This window comes from Cyclopterus lumpus, chromosome 5 (genome assembly GCF_009769545.1).
Source record: "Cyclopterus lumpus isolate fCycLum1 chromosome 5, fCycLum1.pri, whole genome shotgun sequence".
In the NCBI taxonomy this organism is placed as follows: Eukaryota; Metazoa; Chordata; class Actinopteri; order Perciformes; family Cyclopteridae; genus Cyclopterus; species Cyclopterus lumpus.
The window spans coordinates 16926188-16953702 of NC_046970.1; the positions used below are offsets into that span (position 1 = coordinate 16926188).

At 43.4% G+C, this 27515-nt stretch overlaps 2 protein-coding genes across 4 annotated transcripts in view; both read right to left on the reverse strand.

Moving 5' to 3' along the window:
• Positions 1-5615, reverse strand: part of LOC117731395 (kazrin-like) — an 89011-nt gene extending 83396 nt beyond the window's left edge. For all 3 annotated transcript variants that reach the window (XM_034533726.1, XM_034533729.1, XM_034533728.1), the window contains exon 1: positions 5526-5615. In XM_034533726.1, coding sequence (XP_034389617.1) covers positions 5526-5601 — 76 coding nt within the window. In that variant the 5' untranslated portion in view covers positions 5602-5615. The remainder of the gene's footprint in view (positions 1-5525) is intronic.
• A 7761-nt stretch (positions 5616-13376) lies between these two features.
• prdm2b (PR domain containing 2, with ZNF domain b) lies at positions 13377-24907 on the reverse strand. Its single transcript, XM_034532390.1, has 7 exons — positions 24780-24907; positions 22569-22672; positions 22077-22229; positions 21367-21493; positions 18948-19052; positions 14266-18809; positions 13377-13664 (listed from the first exon to the last, which is right to left on the reverse strand). The coding sequence occupies exons 1-7, from the start codon at positions 24892-24894 to the stop codon at positions 13647-13649; spliced, it is 5166 nt and encodes a 1721-aa protein (XP_034388281.1). The 5' UTR covers positions 24895-24907; the 3' UTR covers positions 13377-13646.
• Positions 24908-27515: the final 2608 nt, after the last annotated feature.

The window sequence follows — 27515 nt, forward strand, 5'->3', positions numbered from 1 at the left end:
CGCGGCGGGGACAGCACACTGGAAGCTGCTCTCGAGGTGTAGGATTTCATTAAGAACATCTTTCATCAGGGCAGCTAGAGTGTCAACCTTATTGAAATATAAAGTGTGTTTTCACACTGGTAGGAAAACTTAAACTAACGCCACACTTACTTAATTTACACAATTACACAAACCCGCCAAATACACACTCGTAATCATAAAGACGCCAAGACGAGCAGGATTAGCCCCCCACCTGTGAAAACGGCTGTTGTTCATACCTTTAGAACTCTCCCAGCAGCTCAGTGTACACAGCAGATCGAGAAGTGACACATTTAGCTGCTTTAAATTGGTGGATATGAGTGACTATTAAATCCAGGAGATGTGTTCACTGAGCGCACAGTATTCAGCTTATGTGCATCGACTTAAAATTTTGCAATAACCTCACTTTTCTATGTGTGTGTGTTTGTGTGTGTGTGTGTGTGTGTTTCAGAGATAGTGAAAGAAAAGAGAGGGAGATTAGGAGAAAAGGGAGGCACAACAGTTCAAAGTGCAAGAAATTATTACAATCCTTTGGAACAACGCAGCAATGAAAGAAACGTCTGAGAAAGCAAAGAACTTTGTCTTCAATAAATCCAGGAGCTAGAATAAAACACTTTGTTTCCTTTTGTGGAACAGGGTCACCCAGGTCAAAATGTGTTTTGCAAAAGAAAGTGAAGCATTGTGTCTTGCCCCTATTTAGAAATATAACACTTGAATAAATACAGTGCAAGAGAGTTAATTCCTCTTCGTCTTGGAAGCACTAGTTGAAACCAGAAGACAGCACATATTCCTTGTGCATAGATACAGATAAATGCCAGCCTACATGTTATAGAGAGCGCATCATTTACTTGTCTACATTTTTATGATTAAAGAAAAAAAGAAAAATGTCATTGCATATCATTCTTAATGTCTAATGAATCTTTCGCACAATATGGCAATGTTGGTCCAGACTGAAACCTCTCAACAACTACTGGATAGATTGACGTACAATCATGTACAAATACAAAACCTGCCAAACTAATATCGTTCCCATCCGTCTCAGCTGTACATTGTGTTGAGTGCTAAATGTGAGCATGCTAACACTTTAGAGTAAGATGGTGAAAACAGGAAAATAAGACACCTGCTAAACATCAGTATGTTAGGGCCGTCATTGAAAGCATGTTAGCATGCTGACGTTAGCATTTAACTCAAAGCAGCTAGTTCAGCCTCACGGAGCTGCTGGCATGGCTTAAGAACAATGGCTTCTTGACGTCTCCTGTCACCCCGGTTTCACATTCATCATCTGTTTTAATGCTCTGTGCAAAACTATGTGTGTGTTGTTTATTTCTGCTGGATAATTAAATACCAAAATTTAACAAAGTCCCTTCTCTGTAGTCTCCCCTTCACACTGTGTTAGATTTGTTATCCCATAACACCCACAGTCAGAGTGCACCATGCAGCACATGCTGTATCACACCACTCTAGCCGAGTACCTGTCTTGTGATTCTCTCAGAAACTAGCAGTTCATGAAGCTCAACATCTCCTTAATACAGCATTTACAGTCAGGGAGGAGACGAGTGTCACTCAAGGAGAAGATGTTGATCTCCAGTCCAAGATCAGGCACGTCGATTCTGAGAGAAACCACCAAACTAATGCAGTCAGTGAACTCCCATCGGCTTATTGATCACCCCAAGGCAAAGCCTGCTAATGAAGATACATGTGGTCCCCTGCCATCAACAACTAGAGGAGCGAATGCACTTAAATGCATGTAATTATAACTCAATCAAATGTGGCTCAGTGCTGTACATTTATTTCACCAAAACATTATTTCCCTTTAACTGAACACATATATTTACAGCAGCTTATATAGATTCATGGAATATGTCTGACTGGCCTGAGGCTGTCGCTGCGAGTCATGATGTACTGACTGACAGACAAGCGAGGTCCGCCCCTCTCAGCTCGACTGGGGTTCTTAAATTCAATATGGGGATTAGAAGAGAGATGTGGATCTAAATTAGGCCTGTATCTACTCTGAAGGAATGATTTCCAGAGCTGCTGGGAATACCCAGAGACAATATGATCAATAATTTAAGTCAGCATAAACCATTGTGAGGGACGTATTAGACCAATTCAGCACTGGTCACAGATATTATTTGTATATTTAATATATCTGATTGGGCTTTTTCCAAGAGAAGCAAAGTTCTTTATGTCTGGCAAAAAGGATGTTCACTGTTCTGGGATTAGATTCAGTACACACCTGCAATGAAATAAACTCAATTAAAAAAGCCATTTAAAGAGACTCTCTCTCTCTATAGATTATATAACTATTGGGTTTGATGGCCAGCAGCCCGGGAGTCTAATAGGGACGAGAACGTTGGCCATAAGCCAGCACCTTGACCTCCCTGAGTAGGGACATGAGGATGGCTCGACAGCAGAGGGAGAATGAAGATATTCAGAGTTATAGGCCTCTGTGGACCTCCTGGACTACCCTGCGGACAAACTTACACTGCGCCGAGCCTCACATCACTTTGGCTCAGTGGAGCAGAAAGGTGACTGAACTCAAGAAGGAGCCGAGTCTGAGCGTGCCGGGATTTGTGAGGCTTCTTTCCTCGTAGCCGTTAACCATTACGAACATGTTGTTGCCACAAAGAGGAGGGCAAGAATCAGGACAAAGTGTTGGTAAAACTACGAGCAAAGATAAAGAGGAGTGAATTCAATCAGCGATGAACACAAAGAAAGTGAATAATGCATGGTGTTCTCAGAAACAGCGTTTTCACTTGCCGTTTGCCTGGGGATAAATTATAGTAGTGGCAAAGATGCACAAATGAAAAGATTCTGTTTTGACAAGAGGACACTCTTGCTATTGTTTTGCTTAACATGTGTTGTCCATGTAAGCATTAGTCAAAGCACTTATACTTCTCTGCACAGAGGGAGGACGAATGGCTGCAAATCCTGCAACGCATCCACACAGCGTGCACAAACTAACCGCTCTGGTTTTTCTCATCATAACTTAACTTTTTCAAAAAGATTGCTATTTTATTCTGCAAAAAAGATGTCAGTCACTTAGAATAATTTCAGCTCAATACATCAACATACACAAATACACCCAACAGCAGACTAACTGGAACTGTGATTTGCATATCTGTTAGATTTCTCCCTCTTGCTTGTGAATTCATTCTGACAACTAACCCGGTCATTGTGGCTCAATCAAACAGAATTTGCATGAGGCAGAGAGCGTATACATACATCACATCCCACTTTCATGTGGGCTTTCATGATAAAGTAGACACAACGGGCTGGATGAAAAACAGATAGAGCATTTTTAGAAATCAGTTGTGTGTTTACGTGTGTCATCATAAAACATCTGTGGTACCCAACCTGGGGATCGATAGATACATATGAGGGGGTCATTAAGAAAATTAATAAGCCCACCATATCTCTAAAACAGCTGAAACAAAGACTGAACATTATCACTCTTGTGAAGAGAGGATTTTTTGCAGGACTTTTGTATCAGACGGTTTACTTTTAGCTAGGTGTCCTTTATAAATTGGCATCTGAGTATAAACTGTATTTAACACTTGTTGTGTCTCTTTAGGCTGTTCATAATCTAATTATTCCCCAGTGTACTTTGATACATTTTCACATTTCTAAAATTGTTGTGCTTTTATTTTGAAAGCTAGACTCCGCTGTCAGCCGTAATGCAATCTGATAGGAATCTCCAGCACTGCCACACCCTCTTCTTGTTTTACCTCCCTTTTGTCCTGTGGTGCCCTCCAGATAAACAGACCCAAGTCACACATACAGCACGGTGCTGTGAAAAAGGCATGCATGGCATTTAACGTAGGCCATGTGCATGTGAGAAATTCAGAATGCATTTAAGTACTTACAGTGTAAATTGACTTGTTCAGTGTTTGTGTACATATCATTCTTACATAACTCCTGAGAGGGTCGACCTCTCTGCTCGCCATAAAAATATCAAACCAGAGATAAACCCAGCAGGTCAGTGCTGCTCCAAAACCACTAGTACAGATGTTTCCAGTATTCTGCCTGTATGAAGCAGAATATTCATCAGGTCCAAAACCCTTTAAACAGCAATATGGACTTATCAACACAGCATTAAGCCCACAGGTACATTCAAAGTGCATTATTTACAAAGACGGGTGCTCTTGCACAAATAGCAACATCAGCAAAGACAACCGCTATCTACTGCACCAGATTCTCAGGTTTATCTTCTCAAATACCTCCACGTATCAAACAGGCAAAATAAATCCCAACAGATGAAACCCTGCAACACAGGCCATTAAGAAACACATGTTAAGGAGCATGAATTTCCCAGCTGCAGTGTTTCCATTATTAGCTACACAAAGTGCTGTCTTAGCTGTGTTGTTGTTAATGACACTCACTTTGAAACTCCACTCACACACACTCACGTCTCTCCAGGTGGAAATGGAGGGAAACACAGGAATTTAAAACTGATGTGGCAAAGTCAATGTATGGGATGCAGCTCTAAAGGCAGTTTTATTTTGATGTCTGCCCTGGGCTCTCCTCATTATCCATCATAACACTACGTGAAGAATCACTTTACATTTATGGCCGAGCGGCGGCATCAAAGGCACTGACTAAGTACTCACAGCACGACTCCATGAGGAGAGATACCAGGCCAGATGAGGGAGGATGCAGCAGACACTTTCATTCTGGAGGCAAGTCAATCTCCGGTCTTTCTTCATCCCGAAGGAAATATGTATTCTGACCGTGTGAATTACGTAATAAGATATCACTGGAAGTATGCTTTATTTCCAGCAATCCAAGGTTGTGTACAATGTTACTGTGCCGCTGAAAATCTGGATAGATTCAGTTTTCAATAATTCAACTATCAGTCTAAGCTCTGAGAGCATCTGTGGTAGTCAGATTCAACCTCACTAATACTGTGCACTACATTATAAATACATTTCAGTCTGTCTTATTGGTTTTACACCTGACAGTAAGACATATCGGCAGCTGTGACGTGCAGAAATGTTCTTTATTAACTATCTGCTCTGTTAACAAAACACAAACTAATCCACAAAAAAGCCTTTTTCTGATTTATCTTCCTAAATGCGACCCCCAGCACAGCTGAGCCACAGCCCCAAGTTCAACCTGTATATTGTCTAAAAAATACAGGCTTTTGTAGGTCCCCTAACGGCAACTTGCTGAGCTAACAGAAACATCAACCACAATTTAAGTGATCATTTTTTTCTTGCCCTTTACACAAGCACGCACATCTCTGACATCCGTCCCAAAAATAACCCAGTTTTTATTTTTATTCCAAAAAGCTCCATGCTCGGTCACAGCAGCAGTCCAGGGAGATTTAAGCCATGATGTTGTCATCTTTTGTACCTTAAACCTCTAAGCATCAGCTCAATTGAAATCACAATCAGATAGAGGATGGGATCGGGAAGAAATGCAGATGGTGGAGCTCAGTTACGCCGACAATGTGAGACATGCAGCCGGCTAATGATTTGTCAGAAGGTGTAATTGTGGTTACTCACTGGCTTGCATGAGCTGTCCCTGGCGTCCAAACACCTGGGAGAAGGTGGCATGGCTGCAGGTGAGGGTGTCCTCCATGGCTGTCCCACTGGCACACGCTGAGGAGAAAGAGAGAGGAGGGGGATGAGGGAAGGTCAGCAACACTGCGTCACATCAAGATACAAAGGTGGAGAGAGGCAAAAAGAGAAAAAGGAAGAAGGAGAAAAAGGCACGTGGGAAGGGGGGGGGGAGTGCCCTTGCCTTCAGTTGTAGAAGCTGGTGTGTGATCTCTGGTGATGACTCGCCTCTGGACCCGTCCTACTGCTGTTGCTGCTGCTGCTGCTGCTGAGGAGCGAAGTACAGCCCCTCGCTGCTCACACCAATATGAGCAGAATTGCTCGCTGCACAGATAATGGAAGGGGGTGTGCCTGCCTGCCTGCTTGTCAGCATGTAAGTGTGTGCGCGCAAGAGAAAGTTCTCTGAATGTGTGCCTGTGAAAGCATTTTGCTGTGCGTGTGTGAGCGTGGTAGAGCAGGTAGCAGCGCTGTAGGCACAGTTTCTCTGCCAGCACTCTGATCTTGTGCTTCGTCTGTACAGGCTGACAGTCCTCTGCGGCTCCAGACAAGCTGGGTTGAAGGGAAGAGCAAAGAAGAGGGGAGGCGAGGGGTGAGCACTGCGTCTACGGCAGGTAGAAGTCAATCCTCCCTCGTCACTAGTGTGAGGAGACGGCAGCGATTGTCCTCTGGGCACAGGATGGGACTGTCGTCTTCTGATCTGTGTGACGATGCCCCCTTTTCTCTCCCTCCTCCCTCTCCCTCCTCCCTCTCCTCTCTACAGCCCTCATTTGCTGTGCCTCAACGGCAACATATCTCTATATCTCTCTCTCTCTCTCTCGCTCTCTCTCACACACACACACACACACACCTCTTACTCTCTAACACCCAACCCCATGCAAATCCCCTCGATCCATCTTAAAGCTCGGGCCGCTGCTGGGAAACAGACTCTAGCAAACTCGAGTGCTTCATCTTCCCCCAGCGCTGAGGAAAAAAAAGAGGATGAGAAAGTGTAGTGGTTGAATAAAAAGTGAAAAGTAGGGCTGGTACAGCTGGTGGTTTCCAGAGGCTTCAACTTGAAAAGGAATTGTAGAAAACTGCTGAGTATAAAAATAAAATTAGCTCATACTCAACTGAAAAATAACTCTCCTAGTTGCCTCGTAGCAACAGCCACAGTGAAGCAGTGAAATATGAGATGTTCTGGCATGCATAAAAAAGATCAAATGAGCCCACATTACAAGGTCTTAAAATACCGTCTCAGGCCTCAGAGGCACATATATTGGACTCACTGTTGGCAAGGAGACCTCTACCACAGACAAAACTCGGCGTTCCAACATATTATTCACCCCCGCACTGTCTAACCTTTCTGAAGCGTGTAAACCTGCGTTAAACAACCGATTTCCTCCGGAGCAACAAGAAAGAAAAAAACCTTTGCCAGGAAGCCCATTGTCACGGAGCCATCTCTCACACAACTGCTGCGCAAGGCGAGCACACCGGGGACCTGACCGCAGCACTCACATCCCCGCATCACATCCTCCTGTTTTGAAAGGAAATGGCAGGACCCTCGCCGGACCACAGTGGGAGCTCGGAGGAAGGCTCGGGTGGTGGGCTGATTTTAAGCAGGTGGTTCTGCAGGTGAGAAAAAGAACTGCGAGACATGAAAAACAAATGGCTATGAAATTAATGTTTGCTTCAGAGCATGTTCAGTAGCAGTAACAGACAGCATAAACACACAACTAACATCTGAGGAATACTGAGGTCAAACTGAATGCAGACATGTTTACAAACAAGAAGACTTGAGACACAACTTCACTTTCAAGTGTAGAGACTAATGCCCCACAGAATAAACCTCCTCTCCGCCTTCATCAGCTTTAATGCCATTCTCTTTGAACAGGAAGTAGAGGCAGAGTGGGGTTTTTTTTGGAGGCCGTATATTGTCATGTATGAGCAGCTGTCATTGCCTCCCACTCACTGGCCGGCTATCAGTCACTCGAAGACAAATCCCAGTATGGTTTAAAACCAGCGGTCCAGTCTGATCCAGATTCTTTATATTCAACCAGATCTTTTGTTGTAAGAAAAGGAAAACACTAGCTCAAGATGCTATTCAGACCCAAGCAGAATCAACAGCAGAGATCAAAAAATGATGAAAATAATTAACAACAAATCATAATATTATACCAAGGCTTAATATCCTGTGGGATACCAGCTCAATGGAATATAATTACATACAAATTAATATGATAAACATTATATTAACATCAGTATGTTAGCACTGTTTTGTATGGCTTTATTTAACTGAAAGAGTAACCTCACCCCCCCCCCCCCCCCCCCTGACAATCCTGTCTTTGCTTTCCACCTTGCTGCAGTGCAGGATACGTGTACTTCAGGGCCTGGTGACATCACCATTGGGTGTGGTTACAGGTTCAGCACGTGGCCGACGGAACACCACCACCACGCCTAACAGTGATGCCGGGTGTGTTCAGAGGTGAAACCGACTTGAAACGATCAAACAGAGAGGACTGTTAAGTAACTCTTTAAGAGGTGGATGAAATAGTAGTAGTTTCCAGTTAAATAATCCTGTTTATCTAAAAATGTGTAGACAACTAAGGTTTTCACTCATCATTGACATCTTGTTATAATAAAAATCTCCAATACACTCCATTACGTTACATTCATAATATCAAGTTATGTGGAACAATATTAGTGCATACCGGCCCTACTTTGAGTCTATTTCCACAAAAGGATGCTCGTCCTGAACCTTCTGAACGTGGTAATTGAGCACCGAGCCCCTGAAGCAGCCTCGGTGCTCTTCTACGCATTAAAGCTGCCTCTTTGGGGTATCGTAGTTTATTTCGTGAAGCCAGGCACAGAGCTGCATGGAATTACATTGTTATGAATAGGGCTGAAGCCCCCGTACACAACAATCAAGAGAAAGTGTGGCGATATTTCACCCTGACAGCATGAGTATGGTGCAGCACTCTTCCAAGAGCCCACCCTTCCACACAGCTGAACAGTCATAAACCACATCCAGTCATAAACTATACCATGATGGCACTGGGGCAAATAAACATGTCACCCCATCCCTCTGAATAAAGGAAAATCCAGCCTGTGGATCACATCCAACATACAGATTGGATTTCATTCATAACCCCATCCATCAACATGATAACCTCATGTGAAGATCCAGTCACAAGATGTCCCAGTTCTCTAAGTTTGTTCCCAAAGCCAGAGGCACATTTCTGCTCCACACCGTCTGTCCGGTGGGCTTCATAGCTCATTAAAGTACGTGAGCGTGATGGATGGGGTCTGGACCAAAATAATCTCAGCAGAAGCACATATACCAGATGAGACCTTGGTGACAAATGTGCCATCAGTGATTCTGAGGTGTTTTGGTATCCTATCTATGTTAATACACCACTGTTTTACTTGCAATGCTCTAATGACAAACAGTTTTATTAACTTTATTATTACGTGAGGAAAAGGGTAATATTTCTAAAGCTGCTAGACTGCAACTCATGAATATTAATCAATTTCTCATGCGTTACTTTATTTGGATTTATTTCAAGCATGAATTATACCAAAAAAAGATCTTGAATGTTGGAAGAAGTTTACTGTGACTGAGAAGTGTGGACTTTATTTTTAATACCTTTGCTGCTAACACTTATCCTAAGAGACATTGTTTTCCACATAATCATGTACTTGCTTTGTAGCTGGTTTGGTATTTGGATTATTTACCAGTTATTTTCTTGTGTTGGGAGACCTAAATTAGCTTTATAGGTTTGATTAAATTTAAATATATTTATAGTATATTTAGCTTTTTGTGCGGTTAGTAACAGTTTTGTTGCGCTTCGTCTCTTAATAAAAAAAACATGAACTGTGCGACTGCATAGAGCACCAAAAAGGAGGCAATGGTATATTAGAGATACTTAATGATTGTGTGCACAACACAGCACATTACATTACATTACATTACATGTCATTTAGCTGACGCTTTTATCCAAAGCGACTTACAATAAGTGCATTAAACCGTGAGTCCAAACTCAGAACAACAAGAATCAAGCAAGTACAATTTCTTCAATAAAGTTAAACTACAAAGTACTATCCGTAAGTGCCATTTAAGTGCTACTAAAGTGCTATCGGTAAGGGACATTTAAGTGCTACTACGGCATTTAAGTGCTACCTATTCAAGGTATAGTCGAAAGAGATGTGTTTTTAGTTTGCGCCGGAAGATGTAGAGACTTTCTGCTGTCCTGATGTCAATGGGAAGCTCGTTCCACCAATGAGGAGCCAGCACAGCAAACAGTCGTGATTTAGCTCGAAGTGAAGGAGCTACAAGCAGATTGGCAGAAGCCGAGCGAAGTGAACGAGCTGGGGTGTACGGTTTGACCATGTCCTGGATGTAGACTGGACCTGATCTGTTCGCAGCACGGTACGCAAGTACCAATGTTTTGAAGCGGATGCGGGCGGCCACCGGTAACCAGTGAAGGTCGCGGAGGAGCGGAGTAGTGTGGGTAAATTTCGGTCGGTTGAAGACCAGTCGAGCAGCTGCATTCTGGATGAGCTGTAGGAGGTCGAATGGCATTAGCAGGTAGACCTGCCAAGAGGGAGTTGCAATAGTCCAGCCGTGAGATGACCAGAGCCTGGACCAGAACCTGTGCCGCCTTCTGAGTGAGAAGGGGTCGTATTCTCCTGATGTTGTACAGCATGTACCTACAGGAGCGTGTTATTGCGGCAATGTTGGCAGTCAGGGAGAGTTGACTGTCGAGCGTCACTCCGAGGTTCCTGGCAGTCGGAGTCGGAACCAGCACTGAGTTGTTGAAGTTAATAGTTAGGTCGTGGGTGGGAGAGCCTATTCCTGGAAGGAGGAGAAGTTCAGTCTTGTCCGGGTTAATTTTCAGGTGGTGTGCGGACATCCACTGAGAGATGTCGGTCAGACAGGCAGAGATTCGTGCTGCTACCCGTGTTTCAGATTGGGGAAACGAGAGGATCAGTTGGGTGTCGTCAGCATAGCTGTGGTAGGAGAAGCCATGCGAGCGAATGACAGAGCCAAGAGAGTTGGTGTACAGAGAGAACAGAAGAGGACCAAGGACTGAACCCTGAGGGACCCCAGTAGTCAGAGGACAAGGCTCAGACACAGATCCTCTCCAGGTTACCCGGTAAGAGCGGTCGGTGAGGTAGGATGAGAAGAGTGAGAGCGCGGTGCCTGAGATACCCAGGTCCTGGAGGGAGGACAAGAGGATCTGGTGGTTCACTGTGTCAAAGGCAGCGGAAAGGTCTAGAAGGATGAGGACAGAGGAGAGAGAGGCTGCTCTAGCAGTGTGAAGCTGCTCAGAGACAGCAAGGAGGGCAGTCTCTGTTGAGTGGCCTGTCTTGAATCCAGACTGGTGGGGGTCTAGAAGGTTGTTACAGTAAAGAAAGGAGGAGACTTGGTTAAAGATAGCTCGCTCTAGAGTTTTGGAGAGGAAGGGAAGGAGAGAGACAGGTCTGTAGTTGTTGACTTCAGATGGGTCGAGAGTGGGTTTCTTCAGGAGAGGGTTGACTCTTGCCTCCTTCAGAGAGTTGGGCACCAATAATAAAGTAATAACAGACAGTTACAAAGTGGTGCTTAAGCAATACATGCTAAGAAGGATAATAACCAGGCTCAAATTTACAGAAAACATTTTACATGTTTAAAGTTCAACAGACACAAAAAGCGCCCATTTAAAGAAAAATCAAGTATCTGTGAGTAACCAACTCCTCTTGCACCACTTGCGCCCGTTTCCCTCTTCAAGGTGAAGGTGCACAGCAGAGGTGAGAATGTAAGGTACTGTAGGACTCACATATCAACCTGACAAGTGCACTGCTCCCAAAATAGAAACGGATCTCACAGCAACGAGCAGGCTGACGATGGCCGTGGCCCTCCAGTAGCAGCTCGCTGACCTGCGGAGTAGAGGCAGCAACTTAAATCTGATTTATGTGAAGCACCGCCCTCGATCTTATTCAAATAAAGCTGAACCTAAAGGTCTTTTTCATAATCCTATACAGGTCCCCGACAGGCTGCAAGTGGAGAAGGCAATCAGCAAATGTAATTTGGCCAACTTTATTACAGCCGCCGAAACACCTATTATATTAAAATAAAGAAATAAAATGAGAAAAGGTCCCAGTGAATGAAATACCTTTAAAAGAGTGCAGTTAATCATTTTCTCTGTCGACATCCACAAAGTAATTGATTTTTACATAAGCAGTAAACCATAATGTAGAAATACATTGATATTACATCATGAAAACTCCCTTTCTATAATGCACTTTTCTATAAAGTAGGAAATGAAATTTGTGGAAATGGAACTGGATCAAGACAAATTCCACGCATTCAATTTCCTGTGTTACTCACATCTCGCAGAGCTTGTATAATTGAAAACCCTGTAAGCAAAAACAATAAAAGCTTAAACACAATTTGAAAAACTTTTTATTATTATTATTATTATGTCAATTACAGCAATGTTTTACTTGAGGTCATTCGGGATTTTTGTCTTTGTTCATCCTTAAATACATAATCTTGATGCTGAAAAGGCAAACATGAAGATTCCACATGGAAATTAAATTAGTTTCAAATCATATTGTTCAATTTACTTTCCCATAACATGCTACAAGCGTTCAAGCACTGCTTGTGGTACAACTGGATATGGTCAAGAGTGAGTCAGTGGGATGAGCACTGGAAAATATTAACTAAAAATAAGAAGCTTTCCATTGGTACAAACCTGCCAAATATATCAACGCACAGAAACAAAAGATGACTTTGTCCTCAGATGAAAAGTTGTTCAGTTAAGTTATTATGGTATGGCTCCTGAAAGAAGATCGACACATGAAACATCTTTGCACACATCCACTTAACGCAGACAAAAACAAAAAGCTGCTGCATTCAACTTATTTGAGGAATTGAGTTATCATCATGCATTTTGACATATATAAAAGCTGGTTCATGTGTCATGTTAATGTGTCAAATTGCTTAACGGAAACAACCAATTTAGAGACGTCTGGGCTGTAAAAGTAGCATTTGAGATTAGATGATTGCTTTGCACCAATTTGGTGCAAGATACCAGTGTCTGCAAAGTGTCTGAATACATTCCGTTATTCACCGTTGAATTGAGCCAATCTTACCGATCCAGCTAGACATTTTTGACAGTTTGTTTTTAAAGTGCTGCAAGAAACACTGGGCTGAATGAGTGTTATTAAAAATAATTTTCAAGACGGACATTATTTTAGGAGAATACAAAATAATTTCTATCAATTTACACCTTGAATTAACTGCCAACGTCGGATAAACAAGAATATGAGAAACCAAGTAAAAACATGACATACTTGAGAATTATCCAAAGGAATAGCTGTCAGGTCACACATCCAACTATAACCATACACATACTTACCACACAGATATACAGTGTTCCTGAGGACCAATTATTGCAGCAAACGACTGCCATTTTAATTTTTGTTTCCCAAACAAAAATATACCAGCAAGATATATTCTACAATATAATGACTACAGAAATTTAAATCAAAACATACATACTTTGCAAATCATGTAGAAACTGAAGTAGGTGCCCTTTGGGAGAAACATGGAAATTGGCGTAATCTAGTTTATGCTCTATTCTGCACATGCATTAAGAGACTCTGGAAACATCCAACAAACTAAACAACCAAAGGGGGAAAACATGGAACAAAAGAAAAAACTATTTTCCTAACCCTCGCTGATGCATGATTGCCATTTGCAATATATCAGCGTTCCAACATAACGGAGCCCTAATGTTACTGTTTTGGGTCAAGTAATGACTCGTATTGTATATATTAACTCATTGTCATTTACAGTTTATTTTTTCAATTTTTTTGCAAGGCTGGCTAAAATCGAGGCTCAGTTCAGTTCATAAGATAGATGGAAGATAAAGAGAGTTCCCTCCTTAAATCCAGCAAAGGCAGTTGAGAGACTTCACGTGTTTTATGTGAATAATCCCACCACAAAAGGTTGACCTCAGTGCTGTCAGTGCCTTGATTAGTCCAGAGCGTCGCCTGAGAGGTGAGAACCGGATACCCAGATGAGCTCAACAGTGTCCACATGGCTCACTTCATCAGCACTTCCTGTAACACACGAGACAGACAAAGTTTACCAACAAAGAACCATGTAGAGAAGCAGCGATAAATCAAGGCGCACATGAGCGTTTGGGGCTTTAAACACGTTGGTTCATCAAGTCAAAATTCAGGTGTCCAACAGTACCTTTTATGAAACAGGATGTTAAGATTTAGGTCCGACCAAACCCTTCTTCTGATGTTGATATTAACATTAAAGAGTTTTATAAAGAACAATATAAATCAGCAGGTATTTAACTTAAGACCACATCTAACCCACTTAATCTCCCAGTTACAACAATAAATATTAAATCAAGATTGTCCACGGTCCCTAGTTGTTATTAGAGAATTGTGACAACGAATTTGCAATTAAAAAATTGCCAGTTTCACATATTACGTATTTCTGATTTTGATTCATTCTTCTTGGTGGAGAAACTATGTAATGGCAGCAACAAAATGCCTCTAACATATCTTCGCCAATTATGTGCTGCAAATTCTTGCGACCACTCAGCTAGCATGTACAGTGACACCAACATATCTGCACTAAGATCATATTTGCCCGTGTCCAGCCCCAACACAGGTGGACAAGACCAAAACGAGAGCAACGTCTCACCTGAGTCTCTTTTGGCTCTTGAGTTGGTGGCTCCTCCGTTTTCACGTCAACAGAAGGGGCGGCGTTGACCATTTGTAAGCTCCTGGTGACTGGACCACCTACTCTCTCCCTCATTCGAAGGGAGAACCGTTCCTCTTTCTTCAGCTGTTGTTGTGCTGGCGGCGGCGGCGATTTGGCCTCGGCTAATCTCTTGGGTCCTGCCTCTTTGCCCATACGCTGCATTCTCATGGCTGGTCGTTGTTGTGCAGTCACACTGGGAGCGTCGGGGTCCGACGGGGATGGAGGTAGAGACTGAACTTGGCCCTTCTTCGCTTTTTTGCTTGCAGAAACCGGTGCCGGGAACGAGGCAGGCCTCTTTAGTCGGCTCAGCGTAGCGGCAGGTTTTCCTTTGTTTGCCTGGGAGGATTCAGGGTCTGCTGCTCCAGAGCTACGAGCTCTGGTCTTTCCAAGGGGTTTAGGCTCCCGCTCCGTCTGCGGTATTTCAAAGTCGGAGGCTTTCTTTCTAAGCTTGATGTTTTTATCTACCACTGACGCCGCCTCTTTTTTCACCTCTGCTAGACTTTTTTTGCCCCTTTTAACAACAGGCTTCATGGGACAGCTGACTGCCATATGTTTACTGAGACTTGCAGGATAAGTAAACTCCCGGCTGCAGTGGGGGCAAACGTTAGAGGCCAGCTCTTCTTCAACTTTAACAGTAGCCTTCTTTGCAGAAGTGGCAGCTTTATTTTTCTGTGTAATTGCCTTCTGGACTAGCTGGTTTTTCTTCTTACTGAGGGCACTCATTTTTGTTTTACCGTTTGTATCTTGATTAAAGTTAAGTCTCTTTGGCTGACCCATTCTACGAAAAGGGCTCTGGCCTGCAATGGCTGCCGAGGGTGACACGACTCCGTTCGGACTTTTCACTATTTGCTTGAGAGGGATGGGGTTTTTCTTGGGAGTGTAGCGCTTCTTATCACTGGCACTGGCACAGGCCAGAATGTGCTTGTGCAATTCGGGCATGTTGTCAAAGCTGTTGCCACATTTTGTGCAGCGTATGGCAGTGCTAAAAGTTTGTGGGATGTTGTGGGTGGTAAAGTTGGTAGCTGAAGCCACTGATCCAGCATGGGAACGGCTATGATAAGGAAAAGGGGGGGGTTTATAACTGGGGTAGTGTTGGTTAATGCCAAGGCGAACATCTGGGGCTTTAGGCTTCCCTCCTTCTGAGGCCATGATCTTTATTGTAGTGTACAGCTCCTCATTGGGGTCCTCTGCCCCGTCCTCTGTATGATTACCGTTAACATCAGGCTCCTCTTTTGCTAAATCAGTGTCACTGTGTGGAGCAGCTTCATCAGTCGTCTCTGGTGCTGGTGTTGAAGGACTGCTTTCCTCTTTGGCTCTGGATGGATCTGTGTAGTTTTGTGGCCTAAGCTTGCCACTTTCTACCGTCGTATGTGAACACGTCTCATTTGGATGCAAATCCTTTTGGTGCTGCTGGAGGTTACAAAGAAATGCAAACTCCTTGGAACAAACGGAGCACACAAAAATCCTGCCCACCCCGTGTAGCGTTGTCCGGTGAGCCAGCAGGGCTGGAGCGTCACCAAACAGCTGCACACAGAATTCACATTTGAAGGGCCAATCTGCAGCATGCTCAGTGATGTGTCCACTGAGCTCTTTGATGGAGTTGAACGGCTCCTCGCAGACATTACACACAAAGGTCTTGCAGTATGTTGAGTCGACTTCGTCTGCCTCAGAAGTTTTATCAGACGGTTTATCAGGAGCAGCAGGCTGAGGTGAAGAGTCAACCACGTCCGGAGGTGCATGATTCATAACTGGCAGCTCATCTATGCAGGGCTCAGGCTCTTCTTTTATCTTAATCTGAGGGATGGATTGTAAAACCAGTGTTGGGGATGGATCATGAGATGCAGGAGGAGGAGATGAGGAAGATGAGGATTCTGGCTGGGGTGAGAGGGCAGCAAGAGATTCTTCTGTTATCGAGTCAAGGTTTTGGGTTATTTTGCCATTTGCCACTGCGACGGAAGATGCAGTCAGGGAAACATCTTCTTCCATAGCAGCCAGATCTATCGATGTCGGCTCAGGAGGGCTTAATGACGCCGAGCAATGAACGGGATCTTTAAGTGGAGTGTTGGGGAAGTCCCGTGGCTCAGAGCTATGGTTCCCTTCCTCCTCTTCGTCTTCTTCAGCAAACAAATTGTCCTCAGAGTCTGACAGGGGATTGTGTTCAACTGATCTTGGAGACATTTTTGGCGAGAGGACAGGAAGAGATCTCTGGGCACAGGAGTCTGAAGGCTGAGAAAGAGGAGAGCTAGGCATAGCTGGTGGAGATGGTATGGTAGGTAGTAGAGGGGGTGGTGGTGTCGGGGATGTCCCACTGGAGTTACCCGGGGAAGAGGGGTTCATAGTGACAGGGGTCAAAGAGGGTGGAGAGGGGTGGGCAGACTCTGTCGCAATGCTCGGAGAACGAGAATGGAAACAACTCAAATTTGCTACGACCGAGGGGCCCTCATCTCCTGGCAAAGGTAGACCTAAATAATCATTCATCAGCACCTTTTCAAGCATGCTAGTGTTCGGCTTTCTCTTTTTTATCAGTGGCTGTGGTGCTGGACCTCCCTTTAGTTCAGGCTCGACGTTGCCCTTCCGATGCAAGCTTAAATCAAGAGCTGAATCCCCAAGCACCTTGTTCGAGCTGTCCCTCCTCCTGGTGACAGAGTTTGACAGATCCAAGGGCTGCTGATTACAGGAATTTCCACCACTATTAGATGAGGTTTGGCCGTGCATATTATTTTCAGAAAGGTTCAGGCTGTCTCCATCTTCTTTGTCCAGTAAGCTCCCAGGAGGTGATGCACTGAAGCCTTCTAGCTTTGGCACCTTTAAGGCGAATGAGCTCACCACCTCGGATTTACAGCTCTCCGTTTTACATGCAGGACTGAGTTGTGGAGATGACGGGGGAGAGGATGTTCTTCTTTTAAATCTGCCTGAAGCACCTGGCAGCTGGGTGACCGACAGCGGTGAGGCCAGTCTATGGCTTTCTGTTATCAGGGCAAGTGTTGATTTCTGAATGTCTTGTGTCTGAAGGAGCTGTTTGAGTTTAGGTGAGAGATAAACGGTTTTCTCTCGTTGAAATGCTGATGAATCGGCAGCTTGTTGAAACAGTCCACCCACTAACAGGTTAGACGAGGAAGATGTAGAGGATGATGAAGACGATGAAGAGGCTGCGAGAGATGCTGACTCCGTCTCGACTTTAAGGCTGGGAACAAATGGGGGTGTGGATGTTCTTCTTTTTGTTGCTGGCTGGCCAATGTTGGAGATTTGCTTCACAACGCTGGTTCGACCCTCTACCTTCAGCGCCTGACTGATCTGATTTGGACTAATGATGACTGTGTCCAGACCGAACAGAGCTGCAGATCTGGAGTCCACCTCTATCACCTCACAGCTGCTCACTGAACTAGTGGACACAATCTTGCCGTCAATGTAGAAGCTCAAATTCTCAGAGATGTTTTTGGATATGTCAACTGCGTAATCATCCCTGTCTACCTCGTCTTCTGTGTCCACACTGGGCACGTAGACGGGCGGAGGGCTGATGCTAGCTGACTCATCAGGCTGCTGCTGCTGTTGTTGTTGTTTCTGCACTGATGCCTCTTGCAGCAGCATGCCTTTCCTGCGAACTCCCTTTGGTAATAAGTGCCGTTCATGTATTCTACGTTGATGTCGACGCATGTTTGTGTGTGTGCCAAATGCTTTATTACAGTATTTGCAGGGATGGAGTTCCTTTGACTCCCCATTTTCATCCAATATAAAAGGGCGGTCAGCATAAGGCCCCAACTCCTTTTTCTGCATCTCAGAGTTGTGCAGAGGTCCTCCAGTAACCTGGGACCCTATGGCTATATAGTGACTCGTCGGGCTGGTGCAGTCGGGACTTGAACCATCAGTCTGCATCACAGGACTGAGTAGACTGGCAGTGCCTGCCAGAGAGCCAGGCCTTTTCTTAAGCCCACTCTCATGCCGTCTCTCATGCCGCCGCCGCCCCACCTGTGAGCCAAAGGATTTACTGCAGTACCGGCACTTGAACAGTTGCGTTTGCTGGTTAGTGATGGCATGAATGTGTATGTGACGTTCCAGACCCTGTCTGGTGGAGAAGTGGCGCTCACAGTGCTGACAGGGATATGACTCTCCATGGGGATCGCCCTCAAGATCACCATCAGGGTCAGGGTCAAGATCAGGATCAGGATCAACTTGTGGTTCTTGCCCTGCAAGCGAGGAAGTCTCAACCTTTCCCTGTAGATCCTTATGGCTTTCTTCCCCGCGGGACAGCAATGAGCCTGGCTGCTTATTTTGTATGGACTCAGCTGCAGGTGAACGCTGAGCAGTTTGTTGCAGTACTTCACGCGGTTCCTCCAAATCATCAGCATCCTCCTCTTCTTCCTCTTCCCCATTTCCCCTGTGAGTCATCACTGTTGACATGTCCTCCACATCCCTACAGTCAGTGCTTCTCATGGGATGGGTTTCCTGGTGTTCCTGTGAGGGCCCCTTGTCCTCCTCCTTCAGACCTGTAAACAAATTAGCAGGAGTGTGAAGTTATGCCAGGAATATCTGTAAATAGTTAAAACATTAAGTAACTACCTGAGACATGTTCATAAATGAGTGGGTTAAAAATCGGCCAATTATCCAACAATAAGTCACCTTACCTTCTTCTCCATCCCACATCTCCTTGACAGTAGGTTTGGTTACGCTCGTTTTCTTGAATCCACCCAAACCAGCCTGTCTGGCTCTCTCCAACAGCTTTCTTCTGGCTGCAAGCACACACACACACACCTCTGCATCAGACTTGATCAAAAGCAAACACTGTTTTAGAAAGAAAGATTGTCAAAACCTAATATTAGCATAAAGATTTTTTTTTTCCAGTGCTAGGTTTTTCACACAAATATGCCATGAGCAGAATCTTCCTCAACAATGCATCAGTAAAAATGAAAGATCAATTATTGTAACATGTTAAGAATATGGTAAATGTGCATTTGAGCCTTATTATTTCTGGCTAAACAGCAGGCTTTGGTTATTTATTGCAAACTAAATTCTAGAAGGAGGGATGCCAAGACTTTAATGCGACTTAAAAATAGACTAACAGGTGTACTATATGATTATTAGACCCATGAAACCTATGTCCATAGGACTTGAAAAACTATTTTACTTGTTCACCTTGTGTGCTCAAATTACTACACCAAATCATAAAAGCATAAAACAGCCTTTTATTGCACTCAAATGATGGGCTTGCATGCATCAGTAATTTAAATGTCTAACCCATGCCTGACTCAGGAGGCTTTCCTGGGACCTCCTCATCATGAAGACTGTCAACAAGGTCACCTGACCTGGACTACAAGACTTTATTTATACCAGAGAAACAAATGCTGCAGGTCAGTCATCTGACCAGCATGGTCACAGGTATTCTGCTAAACTACACAATCATTTGGGGGCCCTAGCCTTTCTGTGATAAAAAAAAATTAAAAAACAGTTGCTGTGCAAAGCACACCGACTCTGACATACAACGGTTAGATAACAAGCATTGTGTTTGAAATTCAGATGAAGCTAGCAGCATAGGTAGGCTAACTTCACCAAGGTTGACTTTGCAGTACAGTAAAGGGCTGCCAAAAGCCACAACGCTGCAGTATAAAGAGATGATGTGCTCGAAGCCATTTCCTGTTGGACACATAAGAAATGGCACAAAACCCACTGTAAAGCTCAAATAAAAACTCAGGAAGTGTAGCTCACCGGCCTTACATTTTGTTTCGGAACTTATTTCAGGGCTACATTCTTTATCTTGCCTGTATTTAAGTGTTTATGTAATTGCATCTGCATGAAGAGTCAGTCTCTGAATAACCTCTGCAAGCATGTATCAACACAAACGCATTCTCGTGGTAGCTTATTACAATGTGACATTTCTGTACTGTGTCTTCATCATACATAACACACTTTACAATGCCCCCTATCCAGAATAGGTGAAACAAGAAGTATCAAAAACTGATTCTGAATGTGTCTCCCCCCACCCCCACAGTTCTCCCCATAAGATGGAAAGACTGTGTTCAAAGTTCATACTGGGATTTTTCAAAAAAAAATGTTTTTAATTGTGACAACTAGCTGCCATATTGATTGTTTTACAATATGTTGTACGTTTCCCAGTTCTCGTTAACTTGAATACAAACGGTAACGTTATTTTTTTTTTAAAAGGTTTGCCAAAATGACGTTTCTGTGGCGTTATTTTCCGGTTTTGTTTGAAGCCACAACGTGTTATTGATATGAAACCAGGCTATAACACCACAGCAGCTATTCATAAAGAGTGCCACTGCGTCAACCGTCTCCCCGTCGTATCGATATAATAAGTTGTTAATAACAATACACTCCTCTCAGTTTGCCATCTGCTCCTGTACTCTGGGATTTCCGTGCTCTCAGACATTAGCCGTTTAGCTTCACGGTAGCATGCAACACCCAAGTCTGACAACTCGATGAACCGGTTATTGTGGACCCAAAATCGAGAGAAATATCATGTTATATACCCCCCACAGCATACGGCAGCTATATTTCAGGTTGTTATCCAATACATACGCTCCAGTCAGCCCGCAGTCGGATAAGGCAGCGGGCTAACTAGCCAAAGCTGCTAGGCCACCATCAAGTAGAGGCTCGCCGATGGATGGCTTTCATGCTTTAGGAACTCAAGGAAGGTCACATCCTCGACACCGTCAAGACCCAGAGGAGGAGGAAAAGCAGCTAAAAGTTGCCCCCAGCTGCCCGTTTAACAGCTACACGTGGGATCAAACGGGAACCAGTTGGCCGGATCGGTCGTTATTCGGGAGTTAAATCTGCTCGCAGCGACGAGTTTCGGATCGGGTGTGAAAGTGGAGAAAAGCTCCCAACACATCGTTCACGTTAGCTCCCACTAGCCTGCCGTCGGTGGCAGCCAGCTAGCTAACGTTAGCTCCCCCTGTTAAAACTTCGACTGAGCAGCGAAGAAATCAACCCGTGGCCGAGTCGGCGCGGCCGTGCGGGCAGCGCTCACATCGGGGCATCAAAGCGGAGTTACGAATGGCATCTCGGTGAATGGAAGTAAGGCCTCACCTCGCTTCGCCCTGGGTGAATTTTTCCTGCTCTGACTGCTGGCTCTTTCTTCCTCCAGTGCAGCTGTTATCTCAGGGTTGTCTTCCACAGTGTACCACACCAGCAGCTCCTCTCCCGGCCCGATAGGCTGCAACAATGAGAGATGAGGTCGGCCACCAATCACAGCTCGGCTTGCTGGGAGGCAAGGGGGATATTTGGGCCACTGTGCATCTTATCTGTCTTAGGTGGGGGTGGGAGGGGGGTTGGAATTTGACAGTGTTTTCACCATAGTCTGCAGCATATTAACCGATAGTGCACATTTTTGGATGGCACGTTTATTGTGGGATGTAGTTACCATAACTGCATTGAACCACTTTTTGGGGGGGATTTACATGAATTATAATGGGTGTTATAAGCTTTCATACATCACAGGTAGGGATTTCAAACTGATGCATTTATCCACTGTTTTAGCCAGTGGTGGAAGAGGTTCTCTTCTAGCCAACCTTTACAATAGTAATAATAATAATAATAATAAAAATAATAATTAGGTTGAGTTTTGATTGACATTTTTAGAGAAGTTCAATACATGTTTATTATTAAGGTTGTAGTTTGCAGTGGTGATGAACTGCATAGTATTTACTGAGGTGTTTTTTAACATTCATCTACACATGTGCCCCTGGTTGTATGACTGATAGGCTGTATGTATGTATGTATGTATGCGTTTGACCTACCCGTAACACTTTGTAGTAAATGGCTCTGTTGATCTCCAGGGGGAAGAGATTCCGCTCTTCACCAGAGCGTGCCCAGTTCACGTATCGCAGCCAGTTCCCCTTCATGGGGTCTGTGGCATCAACACACATCCAGCCCCGCGCTGGGAAGTAAACCTTTAGGACACACGTACAATTATGTTTTAATATGTAGCTCTAAAAGAACTGGACAGGAGCACTAAATGTAGTCACTTTACCCAAGTGGGAACTAAAACCAAATCAGCAGCATTTGTCATAGCAATGTAACAAAGCTTTTACATTTTTTTAATTTTCCCCAAAACAGCAGTTGTGCCTTGAAATGTTTGAGTTAATCCATTATACAACTCTTACAGGTGACAACAGATTGTGTAGGTTACTTACACAAACTCCTGAAACTGCAGGAAGTAGTTGGGCTTGTTTTAATTATGCAGAAGAGTATTTTAGGGAGCAATGCCAAAGGAGGAGCCTGGAACGTACCTCCCACATGTACACGTTACTGGTCACCTGGGATCGTTTCTTCTTCTCTCCAACAAATGGGCCAAACCTCTTGCCTTTAGGGATGAACTGAGTGGCCCAGACACCTGGAAATAAGAATAAGTAAAACATCTTATACTCATTACATTTGAGATGTGAGCCTTAATCTGCCAGTTGTCAAAGAATAGCTACGTACAACCTAATGACATATTTAAATTAACTTTTGTTGACACTTAATTTTACAACACAGTCTAGTCTCACTGTCATTTGCTGCTGGTTGGCATTTTCAAAAGTTGTAAATCAGTGAAATGTGATTTGTAATCAAGATGTAAACAGATAGGCTAAGCCCCTCGTCTGGTGTCCCCCGATGGGACCTTATTTAGAAAAATAAATTGTACTGATGTTTGTAAATTTAAAAAGAAAGTTTTGAAAGTCAAGAAATGCACACATGGTCATAGGTTTGCCACAGTACCATATAGATTTGTGTGAAACTCATCTTGCAAAATATATATGGGGTCAGATCAGTCTCAATAATTGCAAATGCACACAGACAGACTTACAAATGCAAACACAAGATTTACAAATGCGCACAGAACAATTTACAAATATGTTTGATTTACAAATGCACACAGAAGGATTTACAAATAAATGAGACTCACAAATGCACGCAGAACGACGTGTCTGTGTTTATTTATTTGTCAATCGCACTGCATTTGTTTGTGGATTCTTCACATGTGTGTACGGATTTATGAGATAGCCCTGCCGTGGCTAGATCCGCAAATGCGTTTTTTCAACATAGACCTAGCTGTAGCCAATCAGATGTCGCCCTCATTTTCAGCCAATCACATGAGCGCATCTCCCCCTCCCCTCCCCACGGGGCTGCCAGCGTTACAGTTGCACAATTTGCAGAGGGATACACAATTAATGTACACCCCCATTGTTGTAAATCATTGAAAGTTCGGTATAATCTTGTAGAAAATCTTGGCGCGGCACGAATGACGCGAATAGAGCGAAGCGAAAAGTTCGCCCGCTGTCATTCAGACGTTGTCGGTGAAAGTCACCGAGCTGTGATGTTATGTATAAATATATACATATTATATTAATGTTATGAACCGAAATAGTGGATGACGGAAGTTATAACTGTTTCCACGGAGTAAAGCCACGGAGATAAGCCACGCCCCCTCTAAGGCGCAAATAAAGCAAATGACGCTCATGTGATTGGTTGAAAATGAGGACGACATCTGATTGGCTACAGCTAGGTCTATGTTGAAAAAACGCATTTGCGGATCTAGCCACGGCAGGGGAGTCTCATAAATCCGTACACACGTGAAGAATCCACAAACAAATGCAGTGCGATTGACAAATAAATAAACACAGACACGTCATTCTGCGTGCATTTGAGAGTCTAATTTATGTATAAATCCTTCTGTGTGCATTTGTAAATCAAACATATTTGTAAATTGTTCTGTGCGCATTTGTAAATCTTGTGTTTGCATTTGTAAATCTGTCTGTGTGCATTTGCAATTATTGAGACTGATCTGACCCCATAAATATGTCAACAACACAAACATAGCCGAAGTGGCTTGCTAGCTAGCTAGGTAATTCAGCTATATTCCAGGCATAAATGCAACAATATCTGACCTGATGCGTTTCTTCCAGCGACTCTTCTATCAGTACATCCCAGTAAAAATACAGCTCCAGTGAGAGACAACACTTGTGCAACCTTTGGAAAAGTCTTTCTAATTATGCAGTTATTTACGACATAATGCAACTTTTTTTAATGTGCAAAATTATCTTTTAAAATTAGCAAACATATCTGTAATTTATAGCACAATTCAAATGTGATGAAAAAAGCATTTGTCTCTCACTTCTGACTACCGTATACATTTGTTTTCCATAACAAGGAAGAAAGGGCAGCACTTCGCCTCCCTACAGTCTTACAAGTTGTTAAAGGTTCTCCAATCGGAATTCAGAGCATATTTATTGCCTCCACACAGCTCTCAACATGGCATTACCAGACATAACCGCTGTCTGAATGCAGTGCAAAACAGTGGCTATGAGCTAGCCAGTGGGGCACACCAGCGAGACTCTCATGCACTAAATGCATGAGCGGCTGTGTTACAAAGCACAGAGAAACTCAAATTGCTATGAATACCGTCTATAGAACCTTAAACGTTGCGGTTATCTAAACAGAATAGACACTCTTGTACTCACCGATGCGGCTTTGATTTACAGCAGAAGGCCCAAGACTCAAACAGTCAGGCAAACCCTTCCACACGTGACCTGGAATTTCATCTAACGTTTCCACTGTCCCTCCAATGATAGCCATGATCTGCAATACATCAAATGTGTTGTTATCAAAATGCATTAAAGCCCTGCAAAAATGTCAAATCTAATTATATAACATGACATGTTGAACATCCATAGGTAATATACTCATTTTATAGATTGCAAGAAGTAGATTTGTGTGTTTAGGTAGGTTTCCAAAAGGCAGTGGGCACCAAATCTTGATTGAGGTTTATGATATAAGACTATGACTAAACTAAGTGATTAAAAAGTCGCAGCACACTTGAATTGATGTGCTGTAATTGTAGCCTACAGCATGTGACATTTTGGATGAAATGTCTTTAAGAATGCCAAATGATCCCGTGGTTATTTATACAAGTTTCCATGTGATAGTCATACTGGAATACAAACAAAAAACCTGACCTTTTGAGAAGCTTAAACAACGTTGCTAAGAAAACGATTCAAATGATGTATCGATTATCAGAAAAGTCAAGCACCTATCAATTACACAAACTTTCTTGCCATATTGGTAATACTGATCCATCCTTCCATTACACTGCTATGCTTTGGTAACTTGCTTTTTTGGGGTTGGTTTGAAAGCCAATTGTTCAGGAGCACAATAAGCTGACTGGCCCATGTGCTGTGGGGTTTGGGCTCTGAATAATTACTTAAAACAATATTCACAAAATAAAAAAACACATACCTCACAAGCGGATCTTTTGACTTTAACGACTCCCACTTGACCTACTGATCAGGTGTCATCTCAATAGAATACGAGCTTATAGGCTATTTAGCATCCTCTCTACATAAAAGGATCAAATGAATAAACCTTTAAAAGGTTCATTTGATTTGGTTTAAATCCACTGGCGCTGGAATTGTGATCAGACATGTTTTAATCCCATGCAGCTCAAGCAACTAATGGAGAGATGCCAACGTGGGTGTGTTGCAAGTGTGTTTTAAAGCGGGTTGTCTCCATGCATCAAAAGAGTTGAGCAAGGCAACAACAACAACAAAAAAAGACCTGGTTTGTAAACCGTGCAGCACTTCCTTGTTACCCTTGTGGGCACACCGTCCGCCCTCCTTATTCTCCCCGATGCTGGCACGCTGCACGCTGCTTCCTCTTCCTCGATGTCGCCTGTCGGAGGGTGTTTCTCGGGGTTTCGGCTACTCACACTCGCACTCACCTGCTTCATGTGACCGGGGACTTGTTAGTGCTCTACCTGCTTTCAATCTGCTGAAAATGGCGGATGGAGGTTTGAGTCGAAAGCCGCCTCTGTAACTCGCATCGTGGTGTGTTGTATAGTTGGGGAGATGGCGCACAGCCTCACAGCGATGGAGCAGAAATGTTTGTTTTGTTTTGGGGATGTGTCGACGACAGGCTCCCTGCTGTCCTCTCCTGCAGGCAGTCCGGTCCACACTGCAGCCTCACGTGAAACCATGCCAATTAAGTACCTTGCTTAGATTCATCTGTGAGCATAATGGGCCTGTGGGCTGGTGCCATCTGTGCCTCCATGAATATAGGACTCAATAAAAGCAGGCTTAAAGATGCTTTATTTTAATTTGTTTAATATATTTAATATTTTACCCGTTGAGAGTTGTTTATTTAATAATACTCAAAACAAACGAGGCGATTGTCAACATATAGGCTTACATTAATTATTTCACTTATTTCAACTTATTTCACCTGGAAGTACTGCTTTACATTTTTAAAATTAATTTTAGGATATGACTCACAATTTCAATAGTGGGCTAACACACAGTTATTTTCACATCAGTTGCGATGATGCCAAGGTTCGTTTTCTAAAATACTATATTCACTCGGTAGCCAGTTTATTAGGTACACCTTGCTAAAACTGATGCAGTCTAATACAAACGTCCTGCAATAGATCCTCCTTTGTTGGAGGTTATGATTTAGTGTTAATTGCACTGCATGGTCCTTTTTGTAGAATGTATTTGTGGTGCCTTTGAACTGTATTGCATTATAGATGTTTCTGTTATTTAGCTTTTCGTATTCAGTTATTTATGTTTATTTGTAAATGTGATGGACAAAATGTTACAGTATAATGCAGTTGCTTTAGCTTGGTGTACTTAATAACCTGGCAAATGTAATTTTGGAGCAAAAGTCTTCAAATGGACATGAAGCTCAGCAAAACTGCAATTTTTCCACATTATGGGAACACGCCCTCTAAATCCTCTATCACAGTGAAAACAAATTATACTACACAATCAATATCTACATTGTGTTACAGTAGTCTACATTTTCTTTGAAGGCCTGTTGATTTTAAGGGTTAAAGGGATCCTGTAGCTGCCCGGTAATAAACAGTAAGTAGGAACACCTTTGATGGAGGCACATTCAAAATCTACTCACGGTATATATAACCATTTTGTTTAACATAGCCTCAATAGGGAAAAACTAGAAAACATTCTAATTGCCTTCATGAAATGGACCAAAACAACAGCTCAGACCAAACTAAAATCTATCTCTGTACAGTTTGTGTCCTCTGCAGTGTGCAGGTGGTGATACCGGAATTAGCTTCAGTAGGATTCAGTTCCTGTTTGGATGATTTGTTACTTCAGCTCCCATATGTCACATTGGCTCTCAAAGGCCATGCCAAGTAATCGTGGCTGTTAGCACGATGTCTGTGGCCACTAGAGGCTGCTGTG